We start from the raw sequence: 13319 nt of genomic DNA on the forward strand, positions 1-13319 counted from the left end.
CAAGCCACACAGACGCATGGTTCAGGTTGACCGTCAATATAATATTGTCGACAACAATTCATCAGTCTCGGCCAAGCCAATGTCTCTCATTTCCCCTGCTGGCGCTTTAGACCTTCTCCAGCGTTTCGGTAGCCAATCACAGACCAAGGATCTGCGACGGCGGTAACCTTGCCCAGCTGGACTCAATACGATGGGGTCTAGGCTTCTGTCAAGGCCCAAGGCAGTGAACTGCCAGTTGCCATCAACGAAAGTCGCGGGTAAATCGCTAACTATAATTTTTATTCAACTCCCTTTACCCTCCGCAGAAACTCGGATTCATAAACTTCCTGCCGAGTCAGTCGTGACTGCGGCATGAACCCACCCCAGGGTAAACCGATATCCTACTACCTTCTAGAAGCCACATTAGGGCGTCTCTTCGCATTGCAAGAGATGCGGCTGCGCCGCATGCAACGCAATCCCTTTCGCTACCAAAGCTCAGGCCGAATAAAAAAAGGTTCACTTTGAGGCCAGTGAAAATACGAGGGTGAACCCCGTCTTTACAAACATCAATAAGACAACCCCGCGCGTTCCGACAGCCCCGTTCATTCAAAGAGGTGCATGCAATCCTACTCCGAATGGGTTTTCAGCCGTGATGGGATCCGTTCCTACATCATCATGCTTGCTTGGCCATAGTGCACATCAAGCAACGATCTTCAGATACGCATCAGTAGCGTCTCCATTGGGCTGTCCGGGGAGGTAACTGAGATTTCTAACGTTCTTGATACGATGATTATCGCCTGCGATTTGATGATGACAAGACAAGGATGCAATGCGAGTCCCATGCTTTCTCTCCATGTGGGTGGCTGTCTTGTGCTCTCACAGTATGGTTGTGGCTGTCTTATTGGTGGTGGATGCAACATACGCCGCATCGCATCTCAACATAACGTCAATTTTCGCAAAGTGTAACAGCTAGTCTTCCTCTCATACAACCCTGGTCTCGGCAAGTACCTCTAGCAGAAATATCGGCCGCCCTGCAACTTAGATCAGGCGGAATCCTTTCCTCCGTGGATCCACGCCGACATTCTGACACGGGGATCAAAACTCCTCCATTTCGTCCTGGCCTGGCTCTGGGACTAACAAGAACTCCTAACCACTCTTGGTCAGTGTTCAAAAATAGCACCCTGTTCAGCCTTACGAGCCCAGTCCCCGCCACCTTGGTCAATATCCTTGTCAATGTCACATTCAACTCCAGTCAATCCTCGCCAACCCTGTAAAACAAACAAATACTGGCGGAGAACCTCCTACGGACACGGAAAGCTCCCTCAAATCATATCAAGCATCAAAGATATATACCTTGTCTAGGGCTTTTTTTTCTTCGAACCAATGCTTTATGCGCACAGGGTATAATACCTGTCTTATTCCACTTCTTGGCTTCGAGTCATCCATCGCCATCGCTCGAATTGCCTTTTTGAGAGTTGGCAAATTGTTGCCTCCAGCCTCGTGTTTCGACGTGGGTCTTGCTGACAAGGAAATGACTTACACAAGTCTGACTGGCGCAGCACAACAAAAAACACTCACGGAGAACAAACTCGGCGCAATTCGACAGCAACGGATTGCTCGGCCTCGTTGATTGCGCAAGATACGCGACGACTCTTGCCACTCTCACAGGTCAATTACTCGCGTTCGTGTCCAGTTTCAGATAATTCGGGCGCGTCAAGCAACATCCCAATCATCATCGCCACAAGCTATGGTTCGCGATGAACAATGACATTCGCTCCACCTGGGATGTCCAACCATGAACCAGCCATTACATCTCACCGCTTGGCCTAAGCGCGGATCTAACCAACCTCTTGATATCCCATACCACTAAAACCCAGATATTGAGCTTCATCATTGACTCCGCAACGCCCGATCCTCATGGCCGTTAATTATGCTTACTTCGGAAAAACTCAACCTTGGCTGAATTGTACCCACTTAGGTTATGTATCGACTTCACATGAATTGATGAACTCACATGATTTAGACTCATGCGGTCAGCTACAGTAGCCGAATCTCTTGTCTAAGGAAAAGCAAATAAATCTCAAGATCCTTGTACCGGAGAACAAGAAGTAAGTACAGCGACTATGGCCGAGATCTGCATGAGCGGGATATGAGGCTCAACAACGTTACACCAGACATCGAACACCACAGCGTAATTGGTTTAGTGGTAAAATTCTCCGTTGCCATTCGTGCAGCGTCGGGGAGCCCTGGGTTCGATTCCCAGATTACGCATTACAACGGTCATTCTGACGAGTGATCAATTCTTTTGCTGTGTGGCATGCAAGTCCTTTTTGCTGGTCTCTGGGAAACTTGTTATGTGCAAGAACTGGAAGATACCGGTCTTCTGACTGCCCCGAAATTATCTTCTCATCATAGGTGGTCCCCTTACACATCATTCGAACCATCTGATTCGAGGAACTTTTGTCCCATAACATATTTCTCTCAGGTGGAACGAAGAAGATGGCTTGCGCATGACCAAGCCTCTTTGAGAATATAACTCACGGACCACCGCTCCTGGAAATCAATATCAGCCGCATTATCGGTGCTGGAGCCCCTCTTGTTGGTGTACTATGGTCAAGTTGAGCAAATCGGTAAGGCACAGAAGCATGAGGCTGGCTGACAAGCCTCGGCGCTATCTTCACAACTTGGAAGTTAGTGAGTGCCTCGGTTCCGATAACTTGGAATTTCCCCTCTATCGAATGCCTTGGCGTCAAGCCGTCTCCGGCAGTGCATCTTAGTTTGGTTGACTAACTCTGACCGTTGACCTGGTGGTTGGTTCTCAAGTGTCACTGACCGACTTCCTCGGAAAAAGCTAGTTCTGAGTTCAAGAGCAAGTATATTTCATAGGCAACTATCACCTCGCTTGCGCTCAGGTCTATCGTGCAAAATTGCATACACCCATCGCCCATTCCTTCGTAGAAAGTCTGCTTCTGCTAAATCCTCCCAAGACTAGCAGAGGATTAACCAACCCCGTAACTTTGCGCGCCCCTAACCAATAAGGATATATATAAGTACTTTCGTCAAAGCAAAAGAGAAAGAGAATAAAGGGGCTAGATCCGCAACGGAGAGCCCAGTGATGTTCCCTAGATGCCACCTGACAGCTCCATTGGTTCGGGCTCCATAGCGCCAACCATACCATCCTCGTCCCGCTCTTCCTCCATCATCTCGATCAGGCTGTCGAGATTCGTGTCCAGGCTCTCGCCCTCCTTCGGATCGAGACACCTCTTGAGAAGTTTCCTATACTTTTCAATCTTCTCGCCCGTGCCCACCATGCTCAGCGCCTCGACATAATCCGTCTCAGCTGTCCGTTGCTCAGCAAGCAATGTGCTTAGTTGGCGGGCGAGACTCAGCCTCTCTTCGTATGACTCTTCCTGCACGCCTCCATCGCCATTGATGCGGCTGAGTTCACTGTCCACTGACCGCTGAACATGTAAGCGGTTTTGGTGTGTGATGAGTGACAGCACCTGATGCTTGGCTAGGTTGGCTTCTTGGTTGTTTTTGGACGCCGCTTCTTCTGACTCGAGCTGCCCCTCAGCATCTGTTATGTTTTGCCGGAGAGCATTCAGATCTGCCTGGGTGTTGGCCAAGATTCGCTTCGCCTCTGCCTCTGCTACATCCTTCTCCCGCCATTCCTCTTCGTAGCTCTTAGCTAGATCCTGGAATTTCTCCATAATCAGGGGTGTGATCCGTGACTGGACAGTGTTTGCTGCCGCGGACTGGAAAGCCACCGGGGGTTGCCGATTCGCCTTCTCGAGCAGTGCATCCTTGAAAGAAGCATGTCGTTGGGATTCAGGGGCAAAAGGAGACGACGATCGTTGAGGTCCACGTTCTTTCTTCGTCGCGTTCAAATCCATAATAAGATCCTCTGCCCTGACTCCGTCGTTATTCGTAAGATCCGATGAAGCATTGCGTCCTAATAGTGCTCTTATGCACTTCCTAGCGTTCCGCTGCGCTGCAAGGTGTAATGCTGTATTTCCGTCGTTATCTTGAACATCCAGCAATCTTTGAAATGCGCTTGGTTCTAGGCCCTCCTGAAGTTTGTTGAGAATGTTGTCCAAGTAGTATCGTGAGCATGATGAGTTGAATACTCTGCCGTTCTTCATAACAGCCGCATGATGTATCACTGTACAGCCCATATTGTCACGAGCATCGAATGTTTCGAATAGCTCTTTCATCACGACGGGAAAGCTCTGCTTCTCGTAACAGTTCGTAAAGTTTACTGAGTGCATGAACGGTGTCTCGCCGCGTATGTTTCTGACAGTGGACGATGCGTTAAATCGCTTGAGTTGTTTGACAACATCAACGTCTCCCATTGCGGACGCCCAGTGAAGCGCCGTATGATCCTCCGCATCGATCGGCCAGTTAGGTTGAAAGTTGGCGGGTGGATCAGGCTTCACTGCTGGTTGGTCTGTTTTACTGAGGAGGAAGTAGTCGAGAAGTTCGTCGCCATATAGCGCATGTTGTTGCTCGGTAAGGTCTTGCAGGTTGCTGTCGTCTCTTCTGCGTTTCCGTCCTGTGCCTGGCACTTGGGGCATCTCGAAACGTTCGTCTTCGGCCATGTACGATGCTGATGCCACTGTGAGGTTATCTGGTGTATCTTCGTCACCCATTACCGTATCGGGATCATCGTGAATTACGGGCGCAGGAGCAGGAGCTGGAGGCGGATCTGATAACCGTCAGCTGTATCCTATCTGATATCACACTCAACATACTGTTCCATTTCGGTAGCGGAGGCTTAGACTTTGGTCCCTTGGGTTTACTAGCATGCCTGGGAGCAGGAGGTGGGCTCTCCGCACCAGCGACATATTCAAAGATGGGTCGCAATCGATCGAATACGCTGTGCCGCTCTGCTAATGCTTGTCCGCTCTCGAGTGGTATCCAAGTGCCTGTGCAATGGTGTTAGATGATAAACGGCGTATTTGAGGAGTTGGCGAACCTTGGTATTTTCCATAGCCACCTTGGATTTTCTCGTGAACGTCTTTTTGCACATCTCGTTCGAGAATTCTGGTTCGAGCTGGCTTGTCGAACCCAGCAGCCTTCAGAATATGTGTCGCATTGATCCAGTTATCATGTCTCCTTCGCATCACATGTTCTTTGAGGTCACCACCAAACTGGAATTCGTATACAGGTATCTGAAGGAGAACTGATTAGTAAAGGCATTGGGTTGATAGCACTAGTGGGGGATGGTAGTATCAGGGGCGAGCTCCATCAGAGACATCTGCTGCTCATGACACTCCGTCTTCAAACGAAGCTGTTCAGAAGAATGCACCAATAGAGTCACATAAAAGAGGTCGCAGCAACTGAAGAGACTTACGCCACTGTATACTGCGCTGTAGACGCCAGGTCCAGAAGCAGCAGCAGCTGCTGCATTAGCATTGGCCTTGACCATGTGGGCGGCTAAGATGAAGCAATTCTGGGACCATGCGAGATGGTGACGGGACGAGGGCGGAGAGGATTAATCGGGAGGATTAGCAGGGTAAGATAGAACTCGTAATAATCATCAGCGGCAAAAGAGAGGTCGAATTGAACGTTGCAAATGGGCTTTGCAGTATCGCCGAAAGCTCTTCCCAAGTTCAAGTTGCCTAGGTAATATGAGTTCACGTCAAAGACGCGGTCCACGGTTGACGAGACGCGCCTTCACGCGAAGCACTTAAAGTGCTGCTGCCTGAGGCGTTCAAGGGATCCCTCGGGCTCACGTGACTCGAGTACTGCCACGGGGCGCCTCCTGAAGCTGGCAGATTACTAGTGGGCGAGGCATTGGCCTTGATTGATTGGCAGGGGTACAACAAACAAATAGACAATACCAACCAACACTCAGGACTTTTTTGAAAGACACTTTATGGATACGACGAGCTGCAGACGCACTGTGGGATTCTTTGTCTGTTAGTTAATACGCGAAGCCTCGAGGCTATTACTCGCTGTGAGCTCAGAAGGACCAACATTGGGGAGCTCAGAAGGGACCTATATGGTAACAACAAAGAAGCCGGGAACGATATATCATAGCGACAACATACAAGCTCAGGGAGAAACTCTAAAACCGACACAACATGGCAGACTCTTTACATAATGCGCCTATAGTCCTCGACAACGGATCTGGCACTATTCGAGCTGGTTTTGCAGGCGATGATCTACCAAAATGTTACTTTCCGTCGTGGGTTGGTCGACCGAAGCATCTGAGAGTTCTCGCGGGTGCCCTCGAGGGCGAGGTATTCATAGGACAAAAGGCCTCCACGGAATTGAGAGGGCTGCTCAAAATTCGGTATCCCCTCGAGCATGGTATTGTCACCGACTGGGACGATATGGAGAGGATCTGGGAGTATGTTTACGGTGAAGGATTGAAGACTCTCAGCGAAGAGGTTTGTTGCTCAAGTGCCTAGCTGTGCAATTATACTGACATCTTACAGCATCCCGTTTTGTTGACGGAACCTCCTTTGAACCCCCGAAGCAATCGCGACACGGCCGCCCAGATCCTCTTCGAGACATTCAACGTCCCCGCACTCCACACATCCATCCAAGCCGTGCTATCGCTATACGCCAGTGGCCGAACAACCGGTATTGTTCTCGACTCTGGTGACGGTGTTTCTCATGCTGTACCTGTTTACGAGGGTTTCGCCATGCCCAGCAGTATTCGCCGAATTGACGTGGCAGGTCGAGATGTGACTGAGTACATGCAGACGTTGCTACGGAAGAGTGGATATGTCTTTCACACGAGTGCTGAGAAGGAAGTCGTGAGGTTAATCAAGGAGAGCGTCTCTTATGTTGCTCATGATCCACGGAAAGAGGAGAGGGATTGGGTCGGTGTGAAGCCCAATGAGAGCAAGTTTGCCGAATACGTGCTTCCAGACGGCTTCAAGCTCAAGGTGAGACTCTTTGTTCTCTGCTCAATGTTTGGACAAGCTAACATATTGAAGATTGGCGCGGAACGCTTTAGAGCACCCGAGATCCTCTTTGACCCTGAGATTATCGGCCTCGAATATCCTGGTGTACACCAGATTGTCGTTGATGCCATCAACCGAACAGATCTCGACCTACGAAAATCTCTCTACAGCAACATCGTGCTTTCTGGAGGCAGCACATTGACAAAGGGCTTCGGTGACCGTCTTTTGACAGAGCTGCAAAAGCTGGCAGTCAAGGACATGAGGATCAAGATTTTTGCGCCACCAGAGAGAAAGTACTCTACCTGGATTGGAGGCAGTATTCTTGCTGGATTGAGTACTTTCCGAAAGGTCAGTGATTTTATCGTGATACCTTTCATTACTATACTAATGTGTGACAGATGTGGGTGAGCATTGATGACTGGCACGAGAACCCCGACATTATCCATACCAAGTTCACGTAAGAACGACGTACATATGCGTGTCACCCTTTGACTTCGCATCTTTGTGATGCAGCCATAACGACGAAATAATCGGACATGAACATGCCTGAGCTCATCGACACTGATTTTTCCGCCGTCTGGACCTTTATGATCGAGATGACCTTGACCTTTGTGATCGCAAGCCCTCACAACCCAAACCAACCCCCTTTGACGCGCTGCTGTTGTTGATAGAGCGATGCAGAAGCCTTGCATGGAATGGAAGATTTAGTGCTGTTTGGTGTGTGTGGAGACACCAGTGCAGTTGTAGACAACCTTTGCCAGATAGAGGAAGCCTAATGATACCCTGATGTGTTGAGATTGTGCTTAGCTTTGTGAAGTCGTTCTCTCAACCAAAGAGTCTCTGTCTCTGAGCATCATGAGATATATAAGGGGAGGCAAGAAAATTTAGGACTTCTGGTCTAAGTTATGAAAAGACTTAGGTAAGTTTAGTATATCTTAACAAGCCTTTAGACCATTTTATTTTCGCACCCTGATTTAACGACAGAAGTGAAGTCTTGCACCCTGAGGACATACATACAAGTCACAGGGGTAAGGAGTAAATGAGTAATAAGTAATAATGCTTCTATAATAGAAAAGAGCTGCGCTCGGGGGTATATAAATCTTCACCAGAAACAAGCATCATACAGGCAAAGCAAGAGTAGAAGGGCAGTTTCATATCGCCCCTCTCAATTGTCAGTGCCAACCGTACATCCGGGGTATATCGTCAACCCATTTGCTCTGAGGTCCCCGCCATATTTTCGTCCAAATATCAAATCCCATCAACGCCAGTCGCTAATTCATATCTTTTCGTACAAACACCCTCAATCGTTCTTTTCCTATGTTTTGTTGTTCAGTCCCGGCTGAAAGTGCTGCTAACACGAGCCCACAGCTTCGTCTTGGAGCTCATAGAGCTGCTGTCGCTAGCATCAGAGCCGGCATCGCTATCCTTGCGATGGAACACATTGCCGGCGCCGCCAATGCCGACATGTCCAGCTGCCATTTGGTCACGGGCGGCAATGCGGTCGTACTCGTCGTCAAGAGACACAGAGGGTTGCTCGCTTGCGCGGTGGACGTTGCCAGCTCCGCCGATGCCGCTGAAGAAGCGGCGTGAGGGGGTAGTAGTAGTTGTGGTTTTTGGGGTTGTGCTGGGGGTCACGACGGTGCGGGTTGAGGAGGATGTTGTGTCTTTTGAGGCACGAGAGATGTTGCCGTAGCCGCCGCGGCCCGAACGTACGAAGACGTTTGTGGAGGGAGAGGGCTCAGTGAGGATGTAGCTGGGCATTGTGGTTCTGGTTGTGGTTGTGTAAGTGAGGTGGGTTGTACGTTGTGATGATTTCTCAGTGTTGAGGATGAGAAGAGGATATAATTGATTCAATGTCAAGTTGTAGATTGGATCGTCAAGAGTAAGTAGAGCTTGGGAAGAGAGAGAGAGGTTGTCACGATGGGAAGAGCTTGGGTAGTTATACCACGACTCAAGCTTATTCAAGGGGGCCACAGCACAACCTTGCCTTGGACAAGGTGACCTACCTTCAGCCAAGCCAAGCCAAACAAACACAGCACAACAACGCAATTCCTGATACTTTTGAGCTCACCCCACAAATGGACCCATCTTTAGATTTTTTTCTTCCTTCTTTTCTCTCTTGTTCCTTCGCTTCTCCCCGCATTTTAGATCGTCATGTCAATACCCGCCACTCCCTCAACCCATAGCCGCCAAACAGGAGACTTGATGACCCAACGAGCTAATACTCCGCCAGTCTAGGAACTTGAAGGCAAAAAAGTCAGAGCTTCTTCTCGTCTCCTGACATTCTTGGTCAATTACGCTTTGCAGTTAACGGCAACCACTGTGCGTGTGATCCAAAGCTGTTCCTTGCCCAGAGAAATGGCGCTGTCACGCGGTCCCCCCAGATTTTTACCAAATTGTGTTCCTGGATTGTCTAGAGTTTTTAGTATGTAAAAATTACCCCATAGAAATGCACTACCCCCAAGCTATTGGTCAATGCAGGGATGTAAGGATCCACGACTAGGACGTCTTTGCATTAGCGTCATCTTGGAAGACGACGACGTGCTTTGGATATTGGACATGACAACCCAGACCCAGACCAGATAATTCCTTGCAATTTTGCCTTGTGATGTCGTCGTCATGAGGGGAAGTGTAACAGAACACGTTGTCAATGGGACTCTGTAATTGAATGGGGCCTTTTGGTGGTGAGACCTTGAGACTCTGAGACAAGTCGATCAGGGCGATCAATAGACTCCAAGCCATGCATCGTGAGTTTGGAGTCTATAGAGCAGTTGGCTGTAACAGCTCTCCACTTCAGAAACACAAACATGACCTCAGTCTGATGTACAAACACCCAAGGAAAGTTACCACATCTGCACCCAAGATCTTTAGAGACAACAGGCTAGCAACGGCCACTCCCGCCTTAGATCTAGGTTGTGTCCCTCAAATCTTGACTGAACAATGGTCTTTCTCGTTTTCGAGACCCAATTCCCGTCTTTTACGAGATAGAAACGTTGATATCCTATCGTCTTACCAACCTGTGCTATGCTCTGACTGAGATCTCGAAGCTCCCCATGTTATCAGATCCAAGCCCTGCTTGGCCCACGTCTCTTCCCCAGATCTTGTTCCAAAACGGATATGCTCCATCTGAATAGACTATTCTGTATGTAAAAATAGACAGGACGAGCAAGAGAGCACTTCATCAACACCGAACTTTCCGACTTTCCGAGTATTCCGAAAACATCGCTTATACATTGTCCAATTTCGAAGTGTTTCGTGAGTATAGAGCGTCTATGTTCACTTCATGCCATACCATCTTTCAATATAAACATGGCCGTGATCTTGATGTGGCATGTTGCTGTCGTTCCGAAGTGGCACTAGAGGCACTGTAGTCGGTCATGTGCCAGTTTGTCAACGCCTCTGGAGATTTTCGAGAAAGAGAGTTTCACCCCACTATTGGACCTCGCGACGATGCTCTACAACGACAGCTGGCATTCGAAGAGGCAGTCATCATTCTTTCAAGGCTTCTCCTCGGTGTTATAAGACCTGTTAAGAGAAAGACAGCTTGTCTCAGTCCCACAATGGCACAACCCCATCACCAATCATACCAAGCCCGAACCATTGACGTTTCGAGGTGACCGTTAAAGCATCAAGTCATATTCTCATACCGCCTCCGTTTCATAGCAGTGATCAAATTGCCGAGTATCCAGAAGCGAGATATTCTATGGAGATTATCAGGATCTGCGCAAGCACGGTGCAAAACATACCGACTTTTGTCAAACTCTGTTGTGCTGTGATATCGATTCTATGACCCAGTTTCTCAAATTAGAGCCGCGTGGTCATGACGAAAATCCATTAACAATCCAGTAAATGCTCAATTCGGTCAATCAAACCATGTTATTGATGTGCTTGTGTCGGTCGCTAGTTATATAGCAAGTGTTTGGGCCTCTGAACACTAGTAGAATTGTGCGAATGTTCTCACTAGTTGCAAGGCACAGAGTAAATGGTAAAACATTATAACATTTAGAGAATAGATATCCAGCCTACCAGGCTATTTAGGTCGAGTATACTCCATCCAACGCCCCAAAGATCATTTCTTCAGATTCCAAATACAAGGCTGCAAAAGAAGCACAATTGTGCATGCCGGACTTCGTCTTTCGGCATATTCAGAAATCGAGAAAGATCATCTATTTGCCCATGCTCATCCAGCCGAAGATGCCGCATGCGAAGGACAGAACCAAGAAAGTGATGATACCAGCACCAGCCCTGTCTGCAGTGGTCAAAGGCTTGTAGGTCCTATCAATCTTGCCGTCTCCGACATTGCCGGCGTTGGGGTTACCCTTGGAGGTACCTCCAGTCTTGGCCGTGACAGGAGGAGGTGTGTTCTCCATGAGCAGAGACGAAACGGCAGCAAGGACGTTCATCTGCTGACCGGCACCTGTCTTGCCATCATAGACACCGCTGGCCCACTTAAAGCCGCACACACGCTTTGTGTCTCCTCCAGTACATTGCTTGATGGCAGCTTCGGTTGATGTCTGGAGAACAGGAAGAATCTTTGGCTTGATAAAGGGAGCGAGATGTGTTGCCTGAGACATCCAACGGTGGACGTAGCCCTTGAATGAGTACATATCGGTGGTGCAGGTGCCGTGGTTCTCGCAGGCAATCTCCACAGCGATATCCTTGGGGAAGAAGTTGCTGATAGTAGCGTCGACCAATTTGCTTACACGGTCCTTCCATTTCTGCTCACCATTGGTCTGAAGAAGTCAGTGAATTGTCATTAGTATCATGTTTAGGCCGACTTACATGGTTGTACATGAAAGCAGCGCCTTGGAGGAAGACACCAGAGTTATAAGAGAACTGAGCCTTGTTGATATCGGTACAGTTAGTTCCGACATGAGCACCGTCATAAATCTTATAAGTGGTAGGGTCAAGGAAACCGACGCCCTCCATCCAGTCCCAGGTCTTCTCAGCCCAGTCGGAATAGGTCTTGTTGCCAGTGTAGCGAGCAAGTCGGGCACCCAAGTTGAAGAAGCATCCGTTAGCAATACCTTTTAGAAGTTAGTACAGAGTCGATCAAGGTAAATATCTCAAGAGGGGCGCTGACTGTTCTTGTAATCGTAACCGTTGTTAGTTCGAGGAATTTGCCATCGAAGACCACCGTTGCAAGTGCTGTCATGTCGATCAGGATTGGCCTGAGTGTTGAAAACGGCCTGAGCGAGGGCAAGCCATCCAGGCTGGTCTGAGGCAGGGTTGGGGAAGTCCAGCTCAGCAGCCAACATGGCAGACATTCCCCAGAAACCTTGATCGTCGTTTCCGAGGGACAGAGTAACATTGGCGGGTTGGTAGTCCTGATCATCGCCGACTTGGAACTGCATGGCCTGCATCACCAATTTGTTGTAGGTAGAATCGCCGGTGCACTTCCAGTAATCCATATACGTCCCCCACATAGCACCACCTTCCCACCAGTAGTAGTCACCATTGGGAGGAGGACCAGGCAGAATACCAGGAATACCGCCAGGGTCGTTTCCGTGGTAGTATGTGATCAAGTCAGCGGCGAGTTGCTTGGCTGACTTCTTGATGTCGGCTGTTGCTAAAGTTAATGTCTGTTTACCTCCGAGCAAACCGTTGGGGGACCGCACCTGTGGATGCAATGCTATAAGGCGACTGGGCGTTAACGAAACCCGTTGAGGCCAAAAGCGCAACGGCGCCGGTTGAAAAAATGGACTTCATCGTGGGCGAATGCGAGTGAAATGAAGCGAGCGAGGTTGAGAGCGAGCGATGGAAATCGACGGGAACGAGCGATAGACGCGCCCAGCGAGGGCTTCGTCGAAATATCGATAAATCTGTGAGATTTATCGTAAACTGACTGAGCAGTCAAAGAGTGTGAGTCGATCTGACCGATTAAAAGGACAAACGGTCGACGTAAAGTCTGCGATGAATCGATGTTGTTGAAGAAGTCAAAGTGCCAAGGAAAAGAAATGGAAACGGGTGACGGGGGTTAATGCGTGCGTTAGTAGGTGGGAATAGGTACTTGCCGCAAGGTGAGGTACATGCAGAAGCGCGCAATGCAATTAAAAGGGAGCGAGAGAGGGAGGGAGAAACATAGGCTAGAACCAATGAGATTGACGGTGGATCGCGAAGAAGGAGGGTGACACGAGCTGTTGAGTGGCTCAAACGGAGTGAGCGAGACCCGGGAACCGTCACATTAGCGGCGTCAGGTACCTATTTTTGCTGCGATGGAGGGGGCAGCATGATTACGCATTGATACGAAGTGATCAGGGGTTGGGGAATGGTTTGAGTTGGTGGTTCATTCTTGTTTTGATCTTGCACTGCAGCTACAGTACAGATGCTTGGTCGTATATCCTCTTCCTACTCTGCAGTATACGGTTACTGTACTCCGTATGTCCTCAGTTATTACATCCAACAGTCGACAGAGATGACCGT

General features: G+C 49.0%; 4 protein-coding genes and 1 non-coding gene across 9 annotated transcripts; 2 read left to right on the forward strand and 3 right to left on the reverse strand.

Moving 5' to 3' along the window:
* Nucleotides 1-1357: 1357 nt before the first annotated feature.
* On the reverse strand, nucleotides 1358-5199 carry FOIG_09284 (uncharacterized protein). Its single transcript, XM_031209512.1, has 3 exons — nucleotides 4955-5199; nucleotides 4731-4904; nucleotides 1358-4684 (listed from the first exon to the last, which is right to left on the reverse strand). The coding sequence occupies exons 1-3, from the start codon at nucleotides 5100-5102 to the stop codon at nucleotides 3102-3104; spliced, it is 1905 nt and encodes a 634-aa protein (XP_031060599.1). The 5' UTR covers nucleotides 5103-5199; the 3' UTR covers nucleotides 1358-3101.
* FOIG_09285 lies at nucleotides 2169-2250 on the forward strand. The gene has a single exon. It is a non-coding gene; the product is annotated as a tRNA-Gly (tRNA).
* A 533-nt stretch (nucleotides 5200-5732) lies between the features above and the next one.
* Nucleotides 5733-9135, forward strand: FOIG_09286 (actin-like protein). 4 transcript variants are annotated; one of them, XM_031209515.1, is made up of 4 exons: nucleotides 5733-6374; nucleotides 6423-6878; nucleotides 6930-7244; nucleotides 7295-9135. In XM_031209515.1, the coding sequence occupies exons 1-4, from the start codon at nucleotides 6066-6068 to the stop codon at nucleotides 7355-7357; spliced, it is 1143 nt and encodes a 380-aa protein (XP_031060602.1). In that variant the 5' UTR covers nucleotides 5733-6065; the 3' UTR covers nucleotides 7358-9135. The 4 variants fall into 4 exon arrangements, with proteins under 4 accessions (XP_031060602.1, XP_031060600.1, XP_031060603.1 ...); XM_031209513.1 differs by having other exon boundaries at nucleotides 6423-7244; XM_031209516.1 differs by having other exon boundaries at nucleotides 6930-9135.
* Nucleotides 7174-9402, reverse strand: FOIG_09287 (uncharacterized protein). Its single transcript, XM_031209517.1, has one exon. The coding sequence runs from the start codon at nucleotides 8655-8657 to the stop codon at nucleotides 8226-8228; it is 432 nt and encodes a 143-aa protein (XP_031060604.1). The 5' UTR covers nucleotides 8658-9402; the 3' UTR covers nucleotides 7174-8225.
* Nucleotides 9403-10665: 1263 nt separating this feature from the next.
* Nucleotides 10666-13111, reverse strand: FOIG_09288 (mannan endo-1,6-alpha-mannosidase). Of its 2 annotated transcripts, XM_031209518.1 has the most exons (4): nucleotides 12515-13111; nucleotides 11980-12459; nucleotides 11679-11923; nucleotides 10666-11629 (listed from the first exon to the last, which is right to left on the reverse strand). In XM_031209518.1, exons 1-4 carry the CDS (start codon nucleotides 12603-12605, stop codon nucleotides 11063-11065), a joined length of 1383 nt encoding a protein of 460 aa, XP_031060605.1. In that variant the 5' UTR covers nucleotides 12606-13111; the 3' UTR covers nucleotides 10666-11062. The 2 variants fall into 2 exon arrangements, with proteins under 2 accessions (XP_031060605.1, XP_031060606.1); XM_031209519.1 differs by having other exon boundaries at nucleotides 11980-13111.
* Nucleotides 13112-13319: the final 208 nt, after the last annotated feature.

The sequence above is a fragment of the Fusarium odoratissimum genome, assembly GCF_000260195.1.
Source record: "Fusarium odoratissimum NRRL 54006 unplaced genomic scaffold supercont1.15, whole genome shotgun sequence".
Taxonomy (NCBI): Eukaryota; Fungi; Ascomycota; class Sordariomycetes; order Hypocreales; family Nectriaceae; genus Fusarium; species Fusarium odoratissimum.

Coding starts and splice junctions, on each gene's coding strand:
- FOIG_09287 (XM_031209517.1), bottom strand. CDS start 8,657: ATGCCCAGCTACATCCTCACTGAGCCCTCTCCCTCCACAAACGTCTTC.
- FOIG_09286 (XM_031209513.1), top strand. CDS start 6,066: ATGGCAGACTCTTTACATAATGCGCCTATAGTCCTCGACAACGGATCT. Junction 6,375..6,422: donor TGAAGACTCTCAGCGAAGAG/GTTTGTTGCTCA, acceptor GACATCTTACAG/CATCCCGTTTTGTTGACGGA. Junction 7,245..7,294: donor GATTGAGTACTTTCCGAAAG/GTCAGTGATTTT, acceptor AATGTGTGACAG/ATGTGGGTGAGCATTGATGA.
- FOIG_09288 (XM_031209518.1), bottom strand. CDS start 12,605: ATGAAGTCCATTTTTTCAACCGGCGCCGTTGCGCTTTTGGCCTCAACG. Junction 11,924..11,979: donor CGGTTACGATTACAAGAACA/GTCAGCGCCCCT, acceptor AACTTCTAAAAG/GTATTGCTAACGGATGCTTC. Junction 11,630..11,678: donor CTGCTTTCATGTACAACCAT/GTAAGTCGGCCT, acceptor TGACTTCTTCAG/ACCAATGGTGAGCAGAAATG.
- FOIG_09284 (XM_031209512.1), bottom strand. CDS start 5,102: ATGCGAAGGAGACATGATAACTGGATCAATGCGACACATATTCTGAAG. Junction 4,905..4,954: donor TGGCTATGGAAAATACCAAG/GTTCGCCAACTC, acceptor ACCATTGCACAG/GCACTTGGATACCACTCGAG. Junction 4,685..4,730: donor TCCGCTACCGAAATGGAACA/GTATGTTGAGTG, acceptor GACGGTTATCAG/ATCCGCCTCCAGCTCCTGCT.